Source organism: Mus caroli, chromosome 7 (genome assembly GCF_900094665.2).
Source record: "Mus caroli chromosome 7, CAROLI_EIJ_v1.1, whole genome shotgun sequence".
Classification (NCBI taxonomy): domain Eukaryota; kingdom Metazoa; phylum Chordata; class Mammalia; order Rodentia; family Muridae; genus Mus; species Mus caroli.
Window position 1 is genome coordinate 109,917,716 of NC_034576.1, and position 24,208 is coordinate 109,941,923.

At 44.1% G+C, this 24,208-nt stretch overlaps 1 protein-coding gene across 1 annotated transcript in view; it reads left to right on the top strand.

Moving 5' to 3' along the window:
- Positions 1-24,208, top strand: part of Ppfibp2 (PPFIA binding protein 2) — a 148,692-nt gene that overhangs the window by 81,877 nt on the left and 42,607 nt on the right. The window contains 3 exon segments of the mRNA XM_029479474.1: positions 2,785-2,877; positions 6,921-7,034; positions 18,612-18,743. Of these exon segments, the coding sequence (XP_029335334.1) occupies positions 2,785-2,877; positions 6,921-7,034; positions 18,612-18,743 (339 nt within the window).

Sequence of the window (24,208 nt, forward strand, 5' to 3'; positions counted from 1 at the left end):
TAAGACTCTAACTTATTTTCTTACCATAACTTTTGGGTTAGTTAGTACAAATGGCTGCTGCAGCGGGTGCCTGTACAGGTAGACCTTGTATTATAATGAGGGACTGGTTTGAATGACTTTTGTTATTAACTCTGATGGTATGCACTGTTCCCAGAAACCACCAGAGGCCTAGACAGGATAGTATCTATGCAAGAACCACCTAAGTTCTATGAGTGCCACCTGTCTGGCTTTCCTAGTTCTCTCACTATTGGAGGGTCAGAGTTTAGGCATGGTGTCAGTGGTACACAGTGTGGGAGAGTGAGAGCCTTTACTATTTATGGACATGGGGATATATGGCACACATAGGGGAATCACAGAAAGACCCGGGAACAAAGGCAGAGAGAATGAGGTAGGATCTGGGCATCATGCAAACTGGTTTCCCATGGGAAGCCTTAATTGGTAGGTTTAAAGGGAGCAGATGTAAGATCCAGCCAGAGAGATAGCATCCACCTTCAGTTTGCTGGCAGGTGTCTAAATAGTGCCTCTGCAAGAAGTGGTGGGAAAAGAGAGGCTTCTAAGTTATCACTGGTCTCCCAGTCAGAGTCATTCTGGTTTTGTCCACTACTGCAGGCTGTCAGTGGTGACTGAACCTTACTGATGGTATGGGAAAGTTAGGCTTGTACTTAAAAAATAGATGCTAACATGGGTCTGATGGTACATGCCTGTGATCCCAGGACTCAGGAGGCTAAGGAAAGATTGCAGTGAGTTCAGGACTAGCTTGGCCTACGTGGTGAGGTAAAGGCCAGAGATATATGGTGAAACCTTGACTCACACAAAACAAACAAAAAATGGTGTCATTTTTGGGGGTGGGGGGGTCAGTTCTAGAAAATCAAACTGATCAACTAATCCTGGGCAAGAAACAAAGGGAACATAAAATTGTAGCAGTTACTGTGGGGTAGCCTATAAATAACTGAATACGGCACAGTGACCATGGGGATTTGCTACAGTCTCCTTTAGCCCTTGGTCTTCTCTTATCTACTTCCTGTTGGACAAGTTGTGATTCTCCAGATGGACAGTGTCATTTATAAATGTGGTTTTGACCTTGGAAGGAAACACACATTATCATTTGGGTGACTTGTAACTTTCCCCTCTGTCTTCTGAAAAGCCCCATTATAAGCCTTTTATCGAGAGAATGTGTCCTGCTGCTAAGAGCTGCCTTCTTATCCAGTTCAGGAAAAAAAACAAAACAAACCAAACAAACAAACAAAAAACTCAACAACAGTGCTGATTCTGACCCAGCTCTGGATGCTGGGCAGAGTCTGCCATGTGGGTGTACCTAGAGTATCAGCTACTCAAGCAACAGTCAACTGCCATTCACAAAGAAGCCATTGTGATAATGAAGGCCCTTTGTCTATGGTGTGAAAGAGATTGTATAACAGTGGGTGAGATGGTGCAGGTTTGGGCTGGACTGGAGGGAAGGAGAGTGGTGTCACCAGGTGCCTCCTGCCATCTTAACTGTGCACCAGGCTCAGGCCACTACTGTCCCTTCAACAGAATCCCAGTGCTTCTCTCTCTGGTGAGGCTTTATTTTGCAAAATGCTTACTCCCCATGCTGTTCTAGGTTGGGAGTGGCTCTGTCACTTGTCTGTCACCTGGAATGGAGGACTGAGGAGGTGCTCTACCTCTCAGAGCAAGGTTGGAGAGCCCATTCTCCAACCTGAAATGCAGGAGGAGATAAGCTTCCTGATAGTGTGCCACCCCTGGGCCTCTCTGACCTGCCCTTTTGCACAATTGTGCTTTTCTCTGGTGATAAACACCCCCCTCAGGAATTGATCCCTGACACTGGACCAGCCCAGATTACCAGGATAAGAGCTTTCCCACTGAGCAAGGGGATCCACCTTTTCAGACAGGTGACCAACCTGGTTGTGGACCTTTGGTTTCAGTCTTTTATTCAGCATGGAGGCAGGCAGTAAGCACGGGTGAGTTGGGGTCAGCTGAATGCCAGTAGGAGCTCTTCCCCAACTCCCTGCCAAACCCTATAAAGTGACAGCTACTGCAACTGGCTCAGGACAGTTTGTAGAAGCGTCTCCTCCTCTACCACTTTGTACCCTCTCCCTTTCCTTTTCTTTCTAGTTTCTGGTCACCACACGTTTATTATTTTCCCTCTGTTTCATGTTCACTCTTTGAGATCCTCTGGGTGTTGTTTAGATTCCTCTCAAACCTGTGTCATTGCAGCTTTATGCTGTCAGCCTAAGCACTGCTGAGACATGCTATATGGCAATGCTCTTATCATGGCTCCGTTTGGAGTGGACCTTGGTTTCCTTGGTTCTCTATATGGCTGTGATGTTTAGGGTGTAGTAAATCTGCAGAGCCCTGTCAGGGAAAGTTGAGGAGTCCAAGATCATTGCCCCACTTTCCCCCACATAAGTCCTTGGCAAGTGCTGTCTCTAGTCTCCACCCAGAGCAGACCCTTCATAGGCTGTGCTTCCGGCCTATGAACCAGACCCAGCATGCCCCAGCCCATCAGGTCAAGCCCTGCTAGTTGGTTGGAAGCTCTCCGGGAGTCCCTTGCAGTCAAGGGTGAGGTCATCAGGGGTGGTTTCACCATCTTCTAGGACACACCTTTTAGTGGCATGTGGTCTGGTTCTCTGAACTATCTTTAAATCAGTTTTCCTGTTCTGGGATTGGTTTTGCACACAGCATCACAGAAACTATCCTTATAAACTGCACTCATTGTGTACTACATTTGGAAGTGGGAAGTATTTTTCTAGCCTTTTAAGTGTGTTATTTTTTCTCCCTCTTCAGTCCCAGGTAAATCACCACGGTGCTGCTAGTAATGAAACCTACCAGGAACGCCTGGCACGGCTAGAAGGAGATAAAGAGTCCCTCATACTACAGGTGAGTCCTCTTCTTCCGTAGCTTCCCCAGGAAAGGGATGCACAGTGGGAGTCCTCTGTTGGAAAGTGTTGGGAACCCATTTATTTATCCTGTGCTGCCGAGCATCTACCTCTGCACACTTCAAGCCCTGTGGGCAGGCTGAAACTGGGTGCCAGCAATGAGCAAAATGGGCCCCGTCATCCAGGAGCCTGTAAGTCTGCTAAGGGAGATGAGTACATCTTGTGTCACTAATAAAACTGAGCCGCGAGTGCTACAGGCCCCAGGGAGCAGGCTAGTGGAATCAGGTCCATGACTCTGAAGCTGGATCCAGACATGTCACTTGGATGTAGATCTCCTGCTCTGGTAGTGTGAGCTAAGCTTTTACTGGCTCTTTTGCCTCTATAAGAGGAGCAGAACTTTAAAACTTCTTGTAGAGAGAGGGCACCAAAACAGCTTCTGGCTTTTAAAAGCCCATGCTCTTTGGTAGGATATAACATTGGGCGTTCTTCCAGAGAGCTTATACTGCATCAGGAACTCTTTGTTGTGTTATTCTTCAAATGCACAAAATCATATAGCAAATGAGTATTAAGGGTGGACCCTGCATCACATATGAATAGACAGTTTGGAGAGTTAGAGATTAATTTCAGCTTCTTACAAAGCTTGAAGGATGATGAATAAGTCTGGTGATGGAGGCTAGGGATGCAGTTGGTAGAGTGCTTGCCTAATCTGCATGCATCCCCTGGATTCTATCCCCAATGCACTGGGATGTTGCACACCTGTACTCCCAGCATTTGGGATGTAGAAGCAGGAAGTTCAGAAATTCAGGGTCATCCTAATCTACATAGAAGGTTTGAGGGATATGAGGACCCCCTCATCACTTACACACATCTAACACAATTGACTTGTGGTGAAATGGAGGAATGGGGGGCAGTTGAGGTCTGGGTTGGCCCCAGTGTCTGGCCATCATTTTGGAGCACTAGGGATGGTGATATGGCAGTACACTTATTTCTTTCTCATTTTATGTTTTCATTTTATCTTATAAACATAAGATCAATCAGTTCTTATAGAAACTGGAAATTCTGAGAATATCAAGAAGCAGATTAGGTTAACATCAGTACTTTGGTTGTGCCCCTCTCATCTTCTTTAAAATGATTGAGCTCATATCAAATATACACTTTTGCAGCCTAGTTTTATTCTTTTGTTTGCTTCTTTGACTTTTAAAATAATTAAATCATTATAAAGTAATTGAATATCTGAATTTGTCAGACACTGGCTTAGGATCCTGTGGGTATATCAATGAGTAAAATGGTGTGTGTGTGTGTGTGTGTGTGTGTGTGTGTGTGTGTGAGAGAGAGAGAGAGAGAGAGAGAGAGAGAGAGAGAGAGAGAGAGCACAAACCTGAGTCAATTCCTAAATATTTCAGGTAGTGATAAATGCCATGGAGAAAAAATAAACGGAGATAAGCAGTGTGCAGTCAGGAGCTCCCTGGCAGGAGGAAGCTAGGGAGGGAACCAGAGATACCTGGAGGAGTACATTCCAGGCAAAGGAGCTGGTCAGCCCAGCCCACCCACAGAGGTGGAGTGTCCTTGGTGTGTGGATAGAACAACAAGGGGCTATTTTGGCTGGGGTCCCTGAAAAGAAGGGGTGGGACCCCCTTGGTGGGTAGCAGGGGCCTATTTTTATAGCTCAGGTCCCTTGAGGTATGTGCAGTTTGACACCTCATCTCCAAGACATGATTCGTGAATGACCATTCAATTTAGAATTATGTAGCAAGGAGTATGAAATTGCAAACTTTTGAACTAGGACCCTCCGTGAATGAAACAACACATTGCTACTTAGAGGGGATTATAATTAATAAAGAAGTCTCATGTAATAATGCTCCCTTTCACGGCCATTTCTGTTCTCACCAAATTCTTGACTAATCCCTGTTTAAATAATCTGAACACAGTTGAGCTGTTGACTACTACTAAAGGTAAAAGTTGACCCTCATGGTTTCTGTTCTGCCAGGAGCTGTGGGCAGACCATCAACAACTCTTCCATTCTTACTTCTGTACTGTCACTAGTGGCCTGTGAAGCTGGTTTGGGGATTGTCAGAAGGGCATGGCCTCTTGCATAATCCATATTACAGTTGAGTCAAACGAATGAGTTGGAGGAACCCTTGGCCCAGAATAAGTTTTCCTGGGTTTATCTATAGAAGAACAAGAATCATTTCTGTCCCCTCCCAGTAACTAAAATTATGTTTACTATAGGGCTCAAAAGTATTCATTCTCATAGAATGAAGATAAAATTCTAAAATCTTTAGTGCCAGTTTCCATACTTCCTGACTCAACAGTAGAGTTGATCTGAGGCCCAGAAGACCCCCTGTAGTCCCGTGTCTTTGGTCTTAGGTAAAGTTGACCCATGTGGCCTGTACTGTTCCAAAACTCTACCCCAACTGTTCCTTAAGTATGGTGTAGCTTTATAAATTTTAATCTTTCTAGTAGGGCCAACCATATGACACCTTCCTAAATACAAACCCTGAGTTCCAGGAAGCACAATCATTTCCCAGAATCCCACTCTTTTGAAGACGAGTTACTAGTAGAAAAGACCAGTGCTGCTGATAGTATTTACCAACAAGGACCAAAACCAAACAAAGTAATGCAACTAGAGACATGGCTCAGCAGTTAGGAACACTATGATTCTTCTAGAGGACCTGGGTTCCATTCCTAGCACCCACAAGAGCCCCAATTCCAGGCCATCTGATGCCCTCATCTGTCCTTGAAGATACTGTACACACATACATGCAGGCATATACCCAGACAGAACAACCATATACATAAAATTAAGAAATATTAACCGTAAAATAAAACCGTATACTGATGTGTTGTTTAAATGGGCCTGGTTGGTGTAAGAAGCCCATCTTTGGATTATTGGAATGTCAGCACACTCTGTATCAGGTACAAGTGTTTCAATCATTCACTCATTATTTGGGTCTAGAAGCACAGTGTATAAAGTCGGCAGGCTTTTCTGTATCTTCCAGAATGGGAACTTTCTAAATCATAAAATTCATTTAAACACTTATAAATGAACTTATTCATGCTTCATTAATCATTACAGAATGGGAAATTAAGTAGAATAACCTATATATAAAGGACCGTGTCTTCAACCAAGAAGATCTTGATTTACTATTCATTGATTTTTTTTCCTTTCTGGAAGGTCACCCATGATCTTTCATATTCCTATATGGAACTATCTCATAATAAATAGAACATAGAAAGGATCCTAGGGATCATTTGGCTAATAGAAAAAGCTACCAAAAACAGCTACATTATATATATATATATATATATATATATATATATATATATATATACACACATATATATATTAATCAAAATGCCTTTGTTTAATGTATTTTTCTTAGTATTTGCATAGACAATCTTAGGGTTCCTCAGAAAAATGCCTTCTTCTGCCACATGTGTGCAGTGTGGCTTTGGTGTTTGTATGACTTAGAGTCATGTTTTGACCTGTAAAGCACAGAAACCTTTCTGGAGCCAAGTTTTGTCAGTGCTAATACATGCCCTTTACGTCCTACATTCCTTAATTGCTTCCAAACACTGGCTTGATAGGTGAGCAGTCCCCACACCCGTATGTGAGAGGTAAGGTCATTGGTTGGTTTCCATAAAGGTTTGAATCGCTCTTCCCCATGAGGTGGCAGAGCCCTGCCAAGAGCTGAGATATGCCTTGAAGTCAGGCTGCCTTATTAGAGGAACAAGGAACAGGAGTCCAGCCCAGAGGCAGCTCTCTTGTCTCTTGAGTAGCTGCTTTCCTCTTGAGTCTTTCAAGAGCAGGAAATGTGACCACGGCCATTTAAGCAGTGGGTAAGATTCCCTGGTAAGAAGGTGAAATTCTAACCACAGTTGCTTTCCTCTGGGACACTTCCTCAGCTCACCTAAAAGAGAGGCCTTCTGTCAGGTGAGTCTGAGTAGGTTGCTTTACTCATCCAACAGTGACAACTTTTCTGCCCCCACCCCCCGAACCCCCACCAGTCTAGATCCTCCACTATTGTTTATGTTCTCTAACAGGTGAGCGTCCTCACAGATCAAGTGGAAGCCCAAGGAGAGAAGATTCGGGACCTTGAAGTGTGTCTGGAAGGTCACCAGGTGAAGCTCAATGCTGCAGAAGAGATGCTTCAGCAGGTACGGACAGGTGGAGTGGAGGGCTTGGGGCCTGAAACAGCTCTGTGTTAAATGCCCCTTTATCGGTTCCTTCTTACTCTCCCATGATGCCTGGAGGTGGGGTTGGCTGTGCACTGTGCAATGTTTAGACAGCAGGTGAAACCAACCTGAACACTGAGGGCGGGGCGGGGTGGGGTGGGGCAGGCCAGTGGGGAAATAACTTGTTGAGCTGGTTAGACAGAGTCCCAGGAGCACTTTCTGCAGGCCATGTCGCTTCATCTTATCATAGAAGCTGCCATCTGCTAGGGTGGCATCTGAGGTTGTAGAAAGTCAACTTGTTAGTGTATTTATTTTTGCACTCCCCCCTACTCTATCCCTCCCTTTGTAGTTTTCTCCAATTAAAAACTATCACACAAATACCATGTTCCAGTAATTTAGTAGACATCAAAAAGGAAAGCAGTAGATAGCTGCTTCCATACTTTGTAAATAGAGTCCTCTACTTATGTCCTTTTGTTGATTCCAGTGTACATATAACATGATTTGCAAAGCTGTAGTCCTAATGGAGGGACAGCCTAGTCCTTAGACTAAAATCAAATAAGATGTGGCGACTCTTCCATTTGAAAAATGTAGCTGTGTAGCTATCTCTACTACCACTTACAATTATTTTAAGTAGAGACATCAAAATTGACCTAACCATTCTTTATTCTCCAAATAGTTGTAGCACTGTAAAAAGTGAGCTGTGGCTATTCCAGAGGGATGATGAGTTGTGGAGAGTCCTTAAGGTCTGCTTAGCACATCACTAGACTTTTGGTTCAGTCTAATTATTCATAGGTTTCCTTTGCTTCAGTCATCCTGTGTTCTTGGCTATTTTGAAAGTTACAGCACACTGGAAGTTTACGTTTGTGATGTGTGTGTGCTTTGTGGCTGTTGATAGAATTCTTGACATAGGGAAGAATCTCACCTTCTATTCAAAGAAGGAGAACCATTCCCTCAAAATGATCAGATTTACTTAGATGATTGATCATAATCCTCTCCTCAAAGCTCCATAGTTTGGTTTTGTTTTTTTAACTGTCAAGTTCAACTTGTGAGCACAGGCTTTGTATTCTACTGCTGGCCTGCTAAGTGTCATAGTTTCTGGGTGTGTTAGTTTTGTTTGGGTAGATTTGAAGAATTTAGGAGGAGAAAAGGTAAATGAGTATCTCAGTGGACATGTTTTTATAAAATTTACTTGCAACAACAGCTTGGAATGTTGTTATTAATTTTCTGTCCTTCACTCCCGATTAATAAATTACACTATTCTGTCTCTGTTTGATTTTGTTTAGATTCTATACTATTTTTCATACTTAGATTTTTTTTTCTGAGAAATTATGATTAGTAACAGGAGGTCTTTTATGGAATTAAAAACCAAATCTTGTCTTTTAAATATCTGGAAAGGAAAATAGTCTGATTGGGAAACAATCTTGCATGAAACACATGAGAATCGAGTTTTCAGGACTTCCTGAGGTGTGTGGGGGAGGGTAAGGCAGATGATAGACTATTGTAAACAGTTCAGAAAGAGACCACGAAAGTGACTGTGTGAGAAAGTATTAGAGGGCTGACGTTTCAGGAAGGTGGTACCTGGCTAGAAGCCAAGCTAGAGAATAGCTGCATTGTAGTACTGGAGCTGTGCACCTCTCTGTGCTGATGCTTTCATGACTGCTCTACTTCCTGCTATGTCAGTGCTCCTGTCAATCAAGGAGCTCAATGGGGGGAGGTGGCCAGTACTCCTGGGCAGAGGCTGGCTTACCTGTCAGCAGTGTCACACAGAAAGCAGTTGAGCTTTTTGAAAACCTTAGGTCAGTTAGCTTTTGTATCCTATTTCTTCTAGTTCCATTGCTCTTCCCATGTGCTTATGAGTATGGTATCAGGCAGGCATTGGCTTGCTACCCAGTATTGTCATTCATCATCTGCTATAATTTGTCCCTTCTAGAACTTGACTAGTTCTGTGTCTATGACTTTCAGTACAGTCTCTCAATCTTGTAAGAGTAGCATTTCATAAAGATTACACATTTAAATTGTGGGATGCATTTGAGCCTTAGCTCACACTAGGTGTCTGATGGACTTGGTGTTCCAGCACTGGATCTCAAGTTCAGTGCTACTGCTGTCCTGGAATCTGTTCGTGAAGACCCTGGATCTTACACCACAGTACTGGTGCAGTGTTGTTTACAGCCTGGAGTAGTATAGGTCTTGTGAGCTGGTGGCAGGTACAGACTTGCTCCATCTGGCTGAGATATCCTTGGCTGCAGGGCTCTTGGCTTCTGGTGTTTGGAACGAGAATGACTCATGACCTAGAGGCAGAGAATGGACACAATTGCTTCTTTCTGCCTGTCCTGCCAGACCTGGCCCATTGCTCTGAATGAGGTCTTTCCCTGTCTCCAGTAGGGCCTTCTGTTTGCCTAGAACCCAGCACTTCCTGGGGATGTTGCTGGTCCAGATAACACTGTACACTAATGCATCCTGTCTAAAGGTAACAACTGTTTTCAGTGCTAGTTCAGTGCCTTTGTGAACTTTGTGAATAAGTTCAGTGCTTATTCAGTGCAAGATAGTCTAGTTTTGTTATTTTACACAGAGGTAAACATTAAAGATTTAAAGATATCCTAAAAAATTTTCAACTCATTTCAGTTTTGAAATGTCCTATGTGAACCTCAGAGTAAGTAACTGTAGGTTGTGCCTGGCAGGGAGACCTCTAGTCTACAATGTATGCTGTAGACTTCCCTTGTCCATTGGCTACAATAGCACTGGGAGACTATCTTAGTTACTTTTCTGTTGCTGTGATAAAACAACACGACCAAGGACATTTAGAAAAGTGTTTATTAGAGTTCATATTTCTAGAATGTTAGTGTCTAAGACCATCATGGCTGGGAACATGGCAGCAGGCAGGCAGGCGGGCATAGTGCTGGAACAGTAGCCTGAGCGCTTACATCCTGATCTACAGGTTTTAGGCAGAGAGAGCTAACTAGGAATGGAGTGGGATTTTGAAACCTCAAAACCAACTGAGTGACACACCTCCTCCAGCAGGATCACACCTCCTCCAGCAGGATCACAATTCTTCTGAGACAGTTCAAATACCTGGAGACCAGGCTCATGGGGGGTGGGGAGGTCATTCATTTAAAGCAGCACAGGGACTTAAGAAAACCTCGATGCACTATGCATAGTCCAAACCCTGCATGTTGTTCAGCTCCAGCAATTCCACTGAGCTGTCCTTTCCCAAATGTCAGACTCCTTCCAGGAGCCCAGGAGGAAGAGGTTATCCACTCACCCAACTCACGGGCAGGCCTCCTCAGACGTCCCGAGACTGCCCACCTGCCAGGTGGAATATCTAAACATGGACTCATCCAGTCTCCAGGAGAAAACACAAAGACCTCTCTTGGTATTAGATTAAACCACAAGTAGACAGAACTGATTGAGGGCCTGGTCCACCTAGACTGCAAGTATACTTGAAGATACCTTGGAAAGGAAGGAAGGAAGGAAGGAAGGAAGGAAGGAAGGAAGGAAGGAAGGAAGCAAATTGTCCTGACTTTGTGAAGCCATCATCCTGCTCTGAGAAATAGGGGACAACATCTGTGTGTTTCAAGCCTCCAGCCTGTCCTAGAGCCCCAGGGTTTATGTGAAGCTGACTGAGGTATGGAGTGACTGGGAGTCAGTGTGCCTAGATGTTGATCTAGGAAGGTCAATAAATATGTTTTTATTTCTTTTGATTTATGACTATTATTGTTATTGTTAGTGATGCTAGACCTCGTGCATGCTAGGCAAACACTACAGCCACTGAGCTCTAGCTCTCTGCTTCCCTTTCTTGATGAGAATAGGGATGAAGTCTGGATTCTAAATTGTACATTTCTGCTGTTTCCTCATAGGAGAATAACCTGATGGTGAGGGGCAAGGTAATTGCTAAACAGCACGCATAATTGCAGGTCCTACCCTCAGCAAGCACAGAGCTTGCTGGAAACTTCTTCCAAGGCAGCATGGATGTGATGGAGAGACCTGTGCCAGTGAAAGGAAATCCTATTGAGTTAGGAAGTTCTAGAGAGAAACAGGAAGTACCCAGACCTCAAGACAAAGCCAAAGGCTACCCATGGAGGTGCCTTAGCACTTATCAAAATTATGTACCGCTATTCCAGTTTTGTTAAAAACAGATTTTCATGCAAATGGCCAAGTACCTGAAGACACTGTGCAAGGGTTTTAAGGCCTAGGCACAGGCCCTGTATATATATATTAAACAGAACACACATTCTGGCAGGCACAAATATCTATCTGAGGATGTGAGACAAGGCAGCAAGTCATGAGTGAGAAAAATGTTCATTAATTATCTAAAACCCCTCTGAGAGATTTTAAGACACGCATACCTAGTTTCTTCAGGTTTATCAAAATTGATGTTGTATGTCTAGACATTAGTACAGGTGGTACATCAACCCATGCTGCAGGAGAGGCTGTGGTTTCAAAGAGACTCAGTCAGAAATGAGCCTCAAGTGACCAGAGTAGGTTGGGGGACCCATTTTCTGCAGTCTTCCTCATGAGTCTGGCTTCCTGACAAGGCCAGAGCCTTTGACTTCAAAGGGCAAAGGGACTGGGTTTTGCTTTCTTGTCTGTCCGCAGCCTGTTCTTTCCTTCTGGTTTCAGGTTGCCAGGGGGGGGGGGGGGGGGGGGGTGGGTGGGGGGCGGGACTATGATCCCTGTCATTGGTCAGTAATTCCCTGGGTCATGTTCCACTCCTAAACATGGAGGTAATTGCTTCAAGATGTGGCCCTTTATGGAGGGAGAGAATGAGTTGAAAGGCAGATCTCTTTTTTTATCAGCTCCAGTCAGGTCCTGAGCTTTGGAAAAAAAGGAAATGGCTGATTGCTCCGAGATGTAAATTCTCTTTTATCTCTGAGAGAGGAGATGCCCGTGTGTTTCTGGAAGAAGTTAGTGGTGGCGGGGGGAAAAGAGAGGGGCATGTAGTAATTTTGTTCATTATTTTTCTAAAGCATCCTTACCCAGTTCCACAGTCCTCACAGTAAGTGAAATAAGCCATCCACCACCCCTCCTCCTCCTTGCCCTCCTTCCTTTAGATTGCAGGCAACCTTGAGACAGTCCGGGGCAGGAAGTCCAGTGCTGCGTGGGAAACTTGTTCCCTCTGCATTCAGCTGCTGTCCCTCTCCATCCATCATGGTAGCTGCAGGACAAGAAGTAGTGCTCAGTGGGGTCCCACCCTGTAGGTTGGGAAGCCTGGGCACATTTGTTGCTCCAGACAGGCGGGTTGCACCCAGAGCTGACAGCAGTGCTGGAGTGACAAACTAGAGGGACCCAAGGACATTTTCCTTAAAGTAGACAGAATAAAGGTAAAGGCAGCAGAGGAGATAGGAGAGCAAAGTGAGCGGTCAGGGACACCTGGTACAGGGAAGATGAAGTAGCAGACAGCTAAATCGACTCTGTGGAATCTATAAAGGACCAGATCTATAAGCTATGGCTAAAGTTTAGACATCAAATCCAAGAAGTAAAACTGGTTTTGCTCCCTACTTAGGTGAAGGCAGAAGGCGGGCTACAGGCAGTCAGACATCTTGTTGAGGAGTGAAAGGAAGAGGAGGCATGGGGGAAGGGGTAGGAGAGAGTGTTCTTTCTCTTTCCGTCATACACTCAGGCGCGCACACACACACACACATACACACACAGCATACATTTACTTATGCAGAGAATGCAGGGACAGGGCAGGGAGTCCAGAGGCTTCTTCAGAATGTCAGAAATTTGATCATGTTTATAGCCCAAGGAATGAGAGCTGATGGTGAGGACAAGATTAAATGCCGGCCAGAGTGCATGATTGATGGTCCTATCCCAGACTAGCACAGAGCGTGGTGGGAACTCCTTCCAAGGCAGCACAAAGGTGAGGGAGGGAGTGGCTAGGTCCTGGTGAATGGGAGTCTCTCTGAGTTCGAGCAAGAGGAAGATCAGGGGACTCCACCAAAGACTACTGGTTACCTGCCAAGGTAACTGATATTCACCAAGTCCTGTCAGGATGGGCAGAGGTAGGAAGGTCAGTCAAAGTGGTACATTTCAGAAACAAAATCCTACAAGTATTATGTTTGTGTTCTTTCTCTCCCTCCCTCCTCTCTACTTTCTGCTCCCTCCCTCCCTGCCCCTTCTCCCTCTCCCTCTCTTGGCTTCTTCTTCCTTTCCCTTCCCTCTCCCTCTCTCCTCCGTCTCCCTTTCCCTTTCCCTTCCCTCTTCCTTTCCCTTCCCTCTCCCTCTCTCCTCCGTCTCCCTTTCCCTCTCTCTTCCTTCTCCCTTCCCTCTCCCTCTCTCCTCCCTCTCCCTCCCCCCCTTTCTTTCTGTCTCTCTCTGGGTGGGGAGGAGCTGCAGGGTCAGTATAGCCCAATCTGGCTTCCCCCTCACTCAGACTCTGAGTGATAGTGTTACAGATGTGTGTCAACACACTCAGCTTTCTGGGATAGAAAATAGATCATGAAAATGAGAGAACTTGACAGAGACAATGACAGCATGTAGTCTGTTAGACTAGCTTTAGAATGAAGTGTGTGTGTGTGTGCGCGTGCGCTCTCGCATGTGTGCACTAAGAGATTTAAGAAAGATGAATGAGCTAACAGTGGAAAATTCTGAAATAAAAAGAATGTAAGTTTAGTAAGTGGTGATAGGCTTTTATTGTGTTGATAGATAGGAGGAGAGGTTATTTAACAAGAGCACATTGTGGGTTTTAAGGCTTAGAGGCATAGGAGAGATTTGGAACTGAGAAGAACTAGCCAGGAATGAGTAGAAGTTTTACCAGATAGTATTGGTAGGTAAGCTGTAATCAGATATGGTGAGTTTGTATTGAAACTGATGGGTATGATTAAATTACTTTCAGTAGCAACACTCAGGTCATCAGGAGTGGAAACAAATAAAGACTGAGATTTGGCTCTACCTGGGCCCTTGTAAACAAAGGCCATCAGGTCTGGGGCCTGGGGGAATTGGGGAAAGGATTGTTCTGGTATAGATATGAATACAAATGCAATGACAAACCTGGAAGTACAGAGTGGCCAGGGAGACAAATATTGCTAAAGAAAGTTGATAGACCAGGAAAACAGGGAGTTACTAAGTAACCAGTGGACACAGAAGAAGAAATTCTAGGTTGAGGGAGCAAGAGGGATAGTTGAAAAGGTCAGGCGAGAGAACTTAAGAGCTAAAGAGTTAGGAGACAACGCAAACACATTCTGGGCACAGATGAGGACCTAGTTGTGACCCTGGCGCTGAGAAGCAAAGTCTCCAGGAGCTGAAGTCGGTGTGAAGCTGAACAGAAGGTCTGCAAGCAGATACAGGACGGAGCAGCGGCCATTCACAAGGATGCTGAAGCTCCTGAGGAGACGCAGATTGCCCAATGTAGGTAGAAAAGCCATTGATCAAAGACGGATGTGTGTGGGGAGTGGAAACTGTCTTGCTTCTGGATATTTGGGGAAATGTGCTAGACCTGAGCTGTGCTCCCTTAGAATACATGTGAACAATGATGGGAACAGATCTTGATGCATGCCTGATATGGGAGACTGGTATTCTCTGTGAGCTGGGTTGGAGGCAGTCCCAAGATGGAGAGATGGGTGTTCTGTAAGTTGTGTTGGTGGGCACAGAGTGGTCTTTGTCTGAGATGACTGGGGAGAGGGGAACATACCGTGTCAAATCCTCATGTTGGAAGTAGGGGGCAGCATTGATGCTGCAGGATAGCTGGTGCCTGTTAAGTTGTGCACTTTGGAGAACCTAGTTCCTATCAGTGGCCAGGGGCCTTGCTGGGTCTTGAGATAGAGAACTGAACTAGGTTGGCTTAAACTTGTTGAAGGCTGACTTTTTTTCCCCCAACAACAATGAACATTAAATTCTTTTTTTTTTTTCTATTTTTTGGTCTTTTAGTAGTCTATATTAATTGTATGCAATGGGTTTCATTATGACATCTTCATACACACACACACACACACACGTACGTATAATGTAATTTAATCTTATTCCCCCATTAGCCTCTCCTGACCCACTTTTGATCCCTTTCATACCAACTTGCACTTTAATGTTTCTTTTTATGATCCAGTGAGTGTTTCAAAACCTCTCGTACTGTAGTCCAGTGGCTCTCCCCCATACCCCGGTTACTCCTTTTCCCTCTCCCTGCCCTTCCTGTAAATCCCCCCTCCCCCTACCACAGCTTCAGCTTGCTTTACAGCATGTGCATATATGACTTTCTGTAGCTATATACAATCTAGGTCCCAAACTCAGAGACAAAATGGATGTTTCTGAGACTGACCTTATTGTTTAATATGATTATTTCCAGTTTTTACGAGTGACATAACTGTTCTTCTTTATGGATGAAAACATTTCCATTGTGTATATGTATACATTTAAAAAAATCCATTTGTCAGTCAGTGGACACCCACGTTGGTGACATAGCACTGTTGTGAACAGTGCTGCAGTGAACTTGGCAGTGCAGCAGACGGATCTCTGTGATTTGTGTACACAAAGCCTGGCTTTTTAAATTCAACAGTGATTGTTCGTGATGAGGATAAGGCAGGGATATCAACAAAAGGCTTGAAAGAGGTAAAAACACTAGGGAGCCTGTCAAAGCTTTAATATCAGTGAACTGTCATCAATTAAACAACCTCAGATTTCCAATTAAAGCTTGAGCATGTCCAGCACGAATGTCCACTCGGAATGTGAGCATGACCAATTCAAATACCGTCACGACTAATTAGAATGGCTATTGGAACTAATTGCAGCACTGTCTTCATCAGCTGTAACATTGGTGTGACTAATTACAACCTGGGAGTTGAAACAACTGGGGGAATCTGACCGTGCTGAGAGCAGAGGAGACGTAGATACACTGTAAGGCTTTTCAAAGGTTCACCAAAACCCTGTCTGGGATGCTGATCCCTGGACAGAGTGCGTGGATATCACCTTAAGATCATTCCATGGCCCACAGGGATTGTGCTTTCAATTGTCATATTCCTAAGAGATGGCTTCTGGTAGGTGTTTAAAAAAACAGACTAAGTCTTACAGAAGACTTTTTTCCTCCTTAGATCTCAGCACTCCAAAATAATCGTCCTTACGGATTTCACCTTGTAGGATTGTCCTTTTGTCCCTGTGTGTAGGCAGCTTGGAAGCTTGTATATCTACATGCTGTGGTTCATCCCTAGCTGTTTGAAGGAATAATTTATTAGTTTCCTACTAACGATAATGCTGCCTTCCATGTCTCCTCTTACCTGCTTTAACTTTTATGATTTCTTTTGTGTGTGTGGTGTGTGTGTGTATTTGTACACACACACACACACACACACACACACACACACACATACACATACATACACACCATGACATGTATGTAGAGGTCATAGAAGAGCCTATGGTGTTATTTCTTGCCTTCCACCTTGTTTGAGGCAGGTGTCATGGCCTTGTGTACATAAGACTAGGTACTATGCCTGAATTCATGCACTCTTCTGTGTCTGCATCCCATTTTGCTGAAGTAGCATCAGGAATATAGACATTTGCTCTATGCCCAGCTTCCTACTACATAGGTTCTAGGGATCTGAACTCAGGTCCCCACACTTGCATGGCAAACCCTTTAACCACTGAGCCATTTCTCTATCCTTTCATATGTTTTTAACTAGGGAATGTTCATTTTGTAAATCACCTTAAATTAGTTTTAGAAAGAGGCATGTAGATGCAAGAATCGACTCAGAGAACCAGGTGTAGAAAAAGAGGGATATGGGGAGAGGAAGTAGGAGAGAATAAATGATAAACAAGGAAGATGATTAACATCTATGAACTTCACATACTGAAGGCCAAGAGAACTCGTTATTTTGGTGTGCCCTCCCACTTGGGGAAGAACTGCTTAAGGTACTTTCCATCCTGCTCAGCCTCAGCAACAGAGTTCTCTAGATAGTATGTGTTCAGTGAAACCATGGCAACCTGAGTGGACATTTCCTGGGCTTAGTAAATATTTGTTGACTGCCCTTTTCAACATTTTGTTATTTCTTTTTAAATTCTTTTATTCACAACATACCTCTCCCACTCCAGCTTGAAAAACAGGATGATATGTCCAACAGAAATGAATTCTGAGGTCAAATAGGTGGTAGTTGGCAAACTAGTTCTGCTTATGACTGGCATTACGATCTTGCCCAGCAGATTTGCTTACTGTCCCTGGGTCTGTTTTCTCATCTGTAGAGTTGGGATGCCAATGTTTGCTGCCAAATCCCTGTGGAGGTGTTTTAAGAGAATGTGTACAAAACCGGCCAGCCATCTCTGCTGCAAAGAAGGCACTCACCAAAGTCGAGTTTGTCATTACCTTGGACATCTCATCTGACTGATTTCTTGTGGCCAAGCAGCCCATGGTTCTAATGCTGTACTGTTCCTGATTTTTGCCCTGTTATCCAGCCCCATGTCTGGCTAAACAGGAAGAACCTGTTTCTATGGCCCAAGGCTCAGGAGGACTTCTAGACACCCAGTTAGTCCAGTTGGTTTGTAGCTCAGAATCATCAGGGACTGGTGGCCTTTAGGGTTAGGTTAGTGAAGCACCAGTTCCTAGTCAAACTGCCCTTTCAAAACAGTATGGTTTTATTCATGATGGCTGGACAGTTTGAGATCTATGAGATCTGACATCATCATTCTGTGAGCCAGGGTTCGGTTGCCTGAGATGATACACGATGTTCAGATGATGCAGGAGGTGTTCCTTTCCCAGTTGCTCTTCTGGTTACCGTGTATGTCCTCAGTGCTAGGACCTGCATGGACAAGGGCATACCATGCTCGAGGATCTTAGCCACCAGGATACCACCATTTGCTGATGGAAAACGTACTACTACAATCTGGAAATGCTTCTGGACCTTTATAATGCCTCAACAGCTGTCTTGTCTGTATCCTTTTGTAGTTTCCTCTTGTTTGTGTTTAATAGGTATATGTGCTAATGGCAGGCTTGGTGTCCAAGAGCTGGGGTATTTGGTTGTCAGCTTCTATTCTAGTGACTGCTGGAATAGAAATAATGTCCTTGGTCTTTCCACAATAGCAGAGAATAAACTTAGCTTATAGTAGCCTGGCTGTAATTTTGGTATAGTTCAGGAAAGAGCCATCCCACAGGACTATTCTTCAGGAGTCCTCTATACTCTGACTTCTCTCCGGATGTATTGTAAATGATGTTTTATGTTGAGATTTGTAGAAGACTAAACTGATCCTTGATTGTACCCAGGAGCTGGTCTAGAACTTTCTATTTTCAAAAACTGTGTCGTCAATATGAATGCATATTTGTTTGTTCTGACTGAGAGGGATTGCTGCGCCGCCTTGAATGCAGGGATGGGAAATGTTCATCCTTTGAAAGTGCTCATTCATTTTCTCTGAACATAATTAATAATGGTTACTATGGAGAAATATGTTTTTTGAGAAATGTCTTTCAGAGCATGCTGGGTGATGTCCCCAAGTAACCTAGGGTCAGTCAAACTTCTCCCTGACACACCCGGGCTGCCATGCAGTAATCCTCTAGCTGTAGAAGACACAGCCTTATGTGCTATGGATGGAACAGCTGCTGGCCTTGTTGCCATGGGGGCTTATGATGTTGAGATGCATTTTTACTTACAGGAGCTGCTAAGTCGCACATCTCTGGAGACCCAGAAGTTGGATCTGATGACTGAGGTGTCTGAGCTGAAGCTCAAGCTGGTTGGTATGGAGAAAGAACAGAAAGAACAAGAAGAAAAACAGAGAAAAGCAGAGGTGAGTGTAATTGCACCATGTGGGGTAGGGGTGAGGGTGAGGCCCCGAGTTTATGTACGAGGCTCCTAGGCCATCTGGCCAACTGCAGTCCCAGCAGCCACTGGGTACCAAGGAATATTCATGCACTAAAGACACAATGATCTGTTTAATACCAAGTTATCAGGTTTTGCTGTTGCTGCACATTTCAGCAATGCCCAAACCGCTCAGTTTTGGCTTTCTTGTTCTGTCCTCAAACTGCTGACAGGGATGGAAAGGGAAGCAGTTGAGAGGAAGGATCCAGATACATGTGGAGGGACATAAGATGCCTTTTGTGAAAACTAAGGTAATGACAGAAACAGGAAGGAAGGAAGCCAACCTTCCAGCAGGCCTGGGACTGTTTTGGATACATATTGCCCCCCCCCCCCCCCAAGTTTGTGTGCTTTTTTTCCTTTCCTCTGGATGGGCTGTGTGGGTGAGCCTACATTCAGGCTATCTCTGAAAGAATGTTTGCTTGTATTGTTTTTCAGACTCCAGATATCATTGACTAGAACATGCCAGTGTCTATTGGGTAGAGTTTAGAGAGTTTTAGGCCCACAACACCTTCTTTAAAGAATCATCATGTTTTCACTTAGATAATCGCATTCCTGTTCTATGTTCACACCTGCCGTTGTGACCCATGGAAGAAAGTAGTTTTACATTTCAGGAACCTTTGGCTTATTTACTGACTTATCTACCCAATAGCTCTCTGGACCTAAACAAATTAGTTACATAATTTGTATGAGCATCAATTTGTTTATTAAAATAGTTAATGTCTCAAAGACAATTAAATCATAGATGTTAAGTGCTATAGTATCGGATCTTTTGTAAACACTTGGTTTAGATTCAGTCTTCTATATCTCAAAAATCAAAAGATGGAAAGTGGTCCTTTCTGATTAGTGCTGATATTATTTGCACAGGCATCTGCCATGCTTTTCTCAGTTTATGATAGAGGTTGGACTACTAATATGCCAGGGGGGTGTTCTTTGCATTGATTTTGAGAATGTTTCAAAGTAAGATGTGTAGTAGTCACAAGAAAAGAGCTGTAGTAAGCTGTGTACAGGAGCTCCTATTAAGAGTACAGATTGCGTGGTGGCACATGCCTTTAATCCCAGCACCCGGGAGGCGGAGGCAGGCGGATTTCTGAGTTCGAGGCCAGCCTGGTCTACAAAGTGAGCTCCAGGACAGCCAGGGCTATACAGAGAAACCCTGTCTCAAACAAATAAACAAACAAACAAACAAAAGAGTACAGATTGTTGGATTTCATATCTGGCTTTGAGTCATACTCAGATATTCCTTAGTTTTGAGCTCCTGGTTGTTAATTTAACTCCCTAATCTCTAGTTTTGTTTTTTCCTTATTTATTTCTATAAGGTGGTAGTAATGCTTGCTTGTTTCCCTAGTCATTCTGAGATCTGCTGGAGAACTTGTGTATGTAGCCCTTAGGTTAGTGAGGACATGTCGCAGTAGCTAGCTTTTATTGATTACTTACAGTGTTGTTCACATTGACAGTATAAATGTTGATTGTGACACATTATTCAAATGCGCAGAGTTCACCCAGACTGAAATCTGATCTGTGTGGACTTTCTTTATTGTTTGTAGGGAAATAATCAGATTTCATGAATTAGGCATTTTATCAGTGCTCTAGGCTATATAATATATGGGGACATACATTAGGGGCTCAGAGGCAGAATTCAGTGAGCTTTGTGAAGGGTGCAAATTGTCAGAGACTCAGTTTAAAGCCATAAGGGGAAAAGAGGGGAGGGGAGGGGAGGGGAGGAGAGAGAGCGGGGAGTTGATAAGTTGATGGAAGTCTAGGGTTAAAGTACAGCATGGTTAGAGCTAGACAATTACACTGTGCCTCTAAAATCCTATTTTAGGGCAGTCCTTGATTTTTCTGTTTCCCGTATCCTTAGGAATGCTAACCCCTCCATGACAAAGATGGTCATCTGTAGCTCTAGAATGACATCTACAGAGATTTTTTTTTCTTAAAGGTTTCATCAAAAGCTGAAGGGTGATGGTGGGTCTCATGCCTGACTGCGCTGGGAATGACAACACTTGGGTGTATGAGTGTGAGAGTGAAGAAAAGGCAGAACAATAGTGTAGAGCTGGGTAACTCGTTCATTTTGGGGGATTCAGGAAGGAGGTGGACTCCCCCATCTGGGATACACATAGGAGAATAGTCACGTCCCTGGTGGCTTGCTTGCTTCTCTGCAGGATTGTTTTCTAATCCTACAGAGTTTGAGGTTGTTTTCCATCAGGCTGTTCATGCATGAGGCAGCACAGCTCCTGAGCTCCATCCTACCAGATCACTGCCCTGCCCAGTTGCCAGTACAAATATTAGGTTTCCACATAGAGGAATTTTGTAGGCTGTTCAAACCTACAAAAGAGGCTGTGAGCAGCCACGTGACCTGAAACACATTCCTCCTCCTTGTAATTGAGCATACTTTGCTGGTCTGCCCAGGACCTCAGCCTCCATTGGTAGCATCTGGAGCACCAGTGGCTGAATGCAATGAGCGTTGCCCAAGCCTTACTGCTGTCATGCGATGGAAGTGAGAACATTTGCTAGCTCAGGACACTCATGATTGGAATTGAATGAGTAAGAAGAAATTCTCTTCCACTCCTATACTGCACTGTTTTTACCAGTAAATAAATGTGCCCAAGACTGAGTGTGATTAGAAAAGATGAGACTTTGTTTTCCTTCTTGAGTTAGCCAGATGGAAATACTCCTGATAGTTAGCTTTTTGTCACTGTGTTAGATACTTTTCTTGTGTGACAAAATTCCTAATAGAAGCAAAAAGGGGAAAAGAGTTGTCCCTCCTCCTCCTCCTTTTCCCCTGACCCCTCCTCCTCCCCCTCCTCCTTTTTCACCTTCTCATCATTTGTTTTTTGAGGCAGAGTTTCTCTGTATAGCCCTTGCTGTTCTGGAACTCACTCTGTAAATCAGATTGGCCTAGAATTGAGAAATCTGCCTGCTTCTGCCTCCCCAGTGCTGGAATTAAAGGTGTGCACCACTACAGCTGGCTTATTATTTATCTTTGACTCATGTTTAAGCAATATAGTGTGTCATGGTAAGGAAAGCATGGTGACTGGAACTCCACCCATAGTAGGAGGGGCTCAAGGCGTGGCTTGTTATAATCATTAGATCAAGAAACAGAGAGAACTCTGACTTGAACAAGGGCTGGGTTCAGTCCTAAGTGACCTGCTTTCTCCAGCTAGACTTCTCCTAAATGTTCCAGAGCTCCCCAAGACATACCACCAGAAAGACAACAGGCATTTGAACACATGAGTCTAGGAGAGGGACCTTTTACATGCAAATTCTAGCAGTCACCATGGCAAAATAAACATGGAAATAAATTTGAAGAAGACTGATTTGTTAGCTCAGTGTTTCAGGAGTTCTAGGTTGGCTTCACTGCGATGAGTCAGAACACTGTGACAGAGAAGGCTGATGAAGCCAACGCAGCTACGAAGTAAAAGGAATCAGGAAGGGGTTGGAACATGATACAACTCTGAAGTCATGCCTCTGTTGATAGTCATTGTCTAATCTGGCCCTACCTCCTATGATGTTCCAATCTTACCATGAAATTATGAACCTATCAGTGGGTTAATCCATTAATGAAATCATAGCCCTCATGATCAAGTCACTGAGCAAACCTTTAACACATGAGCCTTCCTTTGGCATTTCAAGCTGAAGCTGTAACACTTCCTCTGTGCAGCTCAGCCATTGCTTCAGAGTCTTAATGTTTGTTTCAATGAAAACAGGGTCAGTTTTTAACAGGATCATCACATACTGTTCTGATCAGACCCTAAGTCATTCTGGCTTCATTCAACGCCCTGCTGCTTGTCCTTGAGTTGTGCAGATGATTACTAGCTGCCAGTCTGTGAGACCCAGGGGTTTGAAGATACAGGCTTCCAGATGACCAGCCTTTCCAAGGGCTAGGTTGGTAGTGACACACATGAGATGCGAGTGAATACAGATGTTTGCTTTAGTTTTCTTCATTAGCCTTTTATAGCATACCTGGGTCATTTCAAGCTACCCAAGACTAACTGTTAGGTTTACTTCTGAAAGGCAGGATTGTAGCAGAGGGACCGACATGAGAAGTAAATACCAAAATTGAGGTAATGCTATATATGAAAGAAGTTCCAGAGACAAAAGAAAATCTTTTTGTGGTACTCCAGAGCATGCAGGTCAGAAAGATCCTCTAAAAAGATTGCCTCTGTGTTAGTTTGTTTCTGTCTGGGCTAGAATTCTAGGGGGTCACAGCTGTATCTCTCTATGGGACCCAGAGTGGTCCAACACTTGTCATAGTTAGAGGGGGAAATTCGGATTTCTGAACAAGAACAGCTTGGGCCACAGAGAAAGTACAGGGAAGAGTGCATTTGCTCGGTGCTGAACTTGCCCGCTGAGAAGAGGTTGAATATTTTTGTTTTATTAATTTACCTTTTCATATATATGAAAAAATACTTAGAAAAAATGAAACGTTCATAAGGATGCTTAACAACAGATCTCATACACATGTCCTCCAGCCGACAGGACCCAGTGCTATCTGTTTGTTGTAGTATTCCAAAGTTATCCTATGCAAGGCCAAGCTAATTCATGTGGACAGATGGATACAAAAACATGCATCCAAATTCCAGGCACACATGTGCATGTATGCACACAGGCATGCGTGCACTTTCACACCCCCAAGCATCACTACATCTGTGCATGCATAAACACACACACCACATGCACATACATCATGTGCACAAACCCAGAGACACCACATGTACAGACACCACATGCACACACTGCACGCACACTCCATGCACACACATTACCTTGGACATGCATACAGACATACCACACTCAAACACACTCCATGCACACACACCACATGTGTGCATGCATACCGATGTACCACATGCATGCACATCCCATGCACCGCCCCCCCATGCACACACACCACACGCACAGACACAAGACATATGCTTCTTTTATCTTCATACTTTTCTTTTAAAAAATAGAATAATCTTGCACTTCTTTCCATGGCTAGAATAGCAAACAACAAACATTCCCCATTTATATTTATGTCTTCCTATTTTCTAATATCTCTCTAGGCCCTCCAGTAGTTGACAGAGCTCTCTTTTGATGGACATTTAAATTGTTTCCAGGCTTTGCTGTACGATGCTGTAGTAAGTAATTTTACACATGTGTGAGGCTCCCACAGTGGAACACATGAGTCAGGAGCATCTGTACTTGACATTCTGACATATTTCCAAATCTCCCTCTATAGCCTATGGAAGTTAGATGCCCATCAGCAGTGCATGCTAGTACAGGGCCAGGCCACTGTTAGGCTGAGCATGAAGGAAGAGCGGGAGAAAGGACTGAGGGTAATTGTGAACAGGTTTAGCAGGGAAGAAGAGGTGGGACAGATTGTGATTATGGGAGGTGCTGGAGAGCTGCACAGAG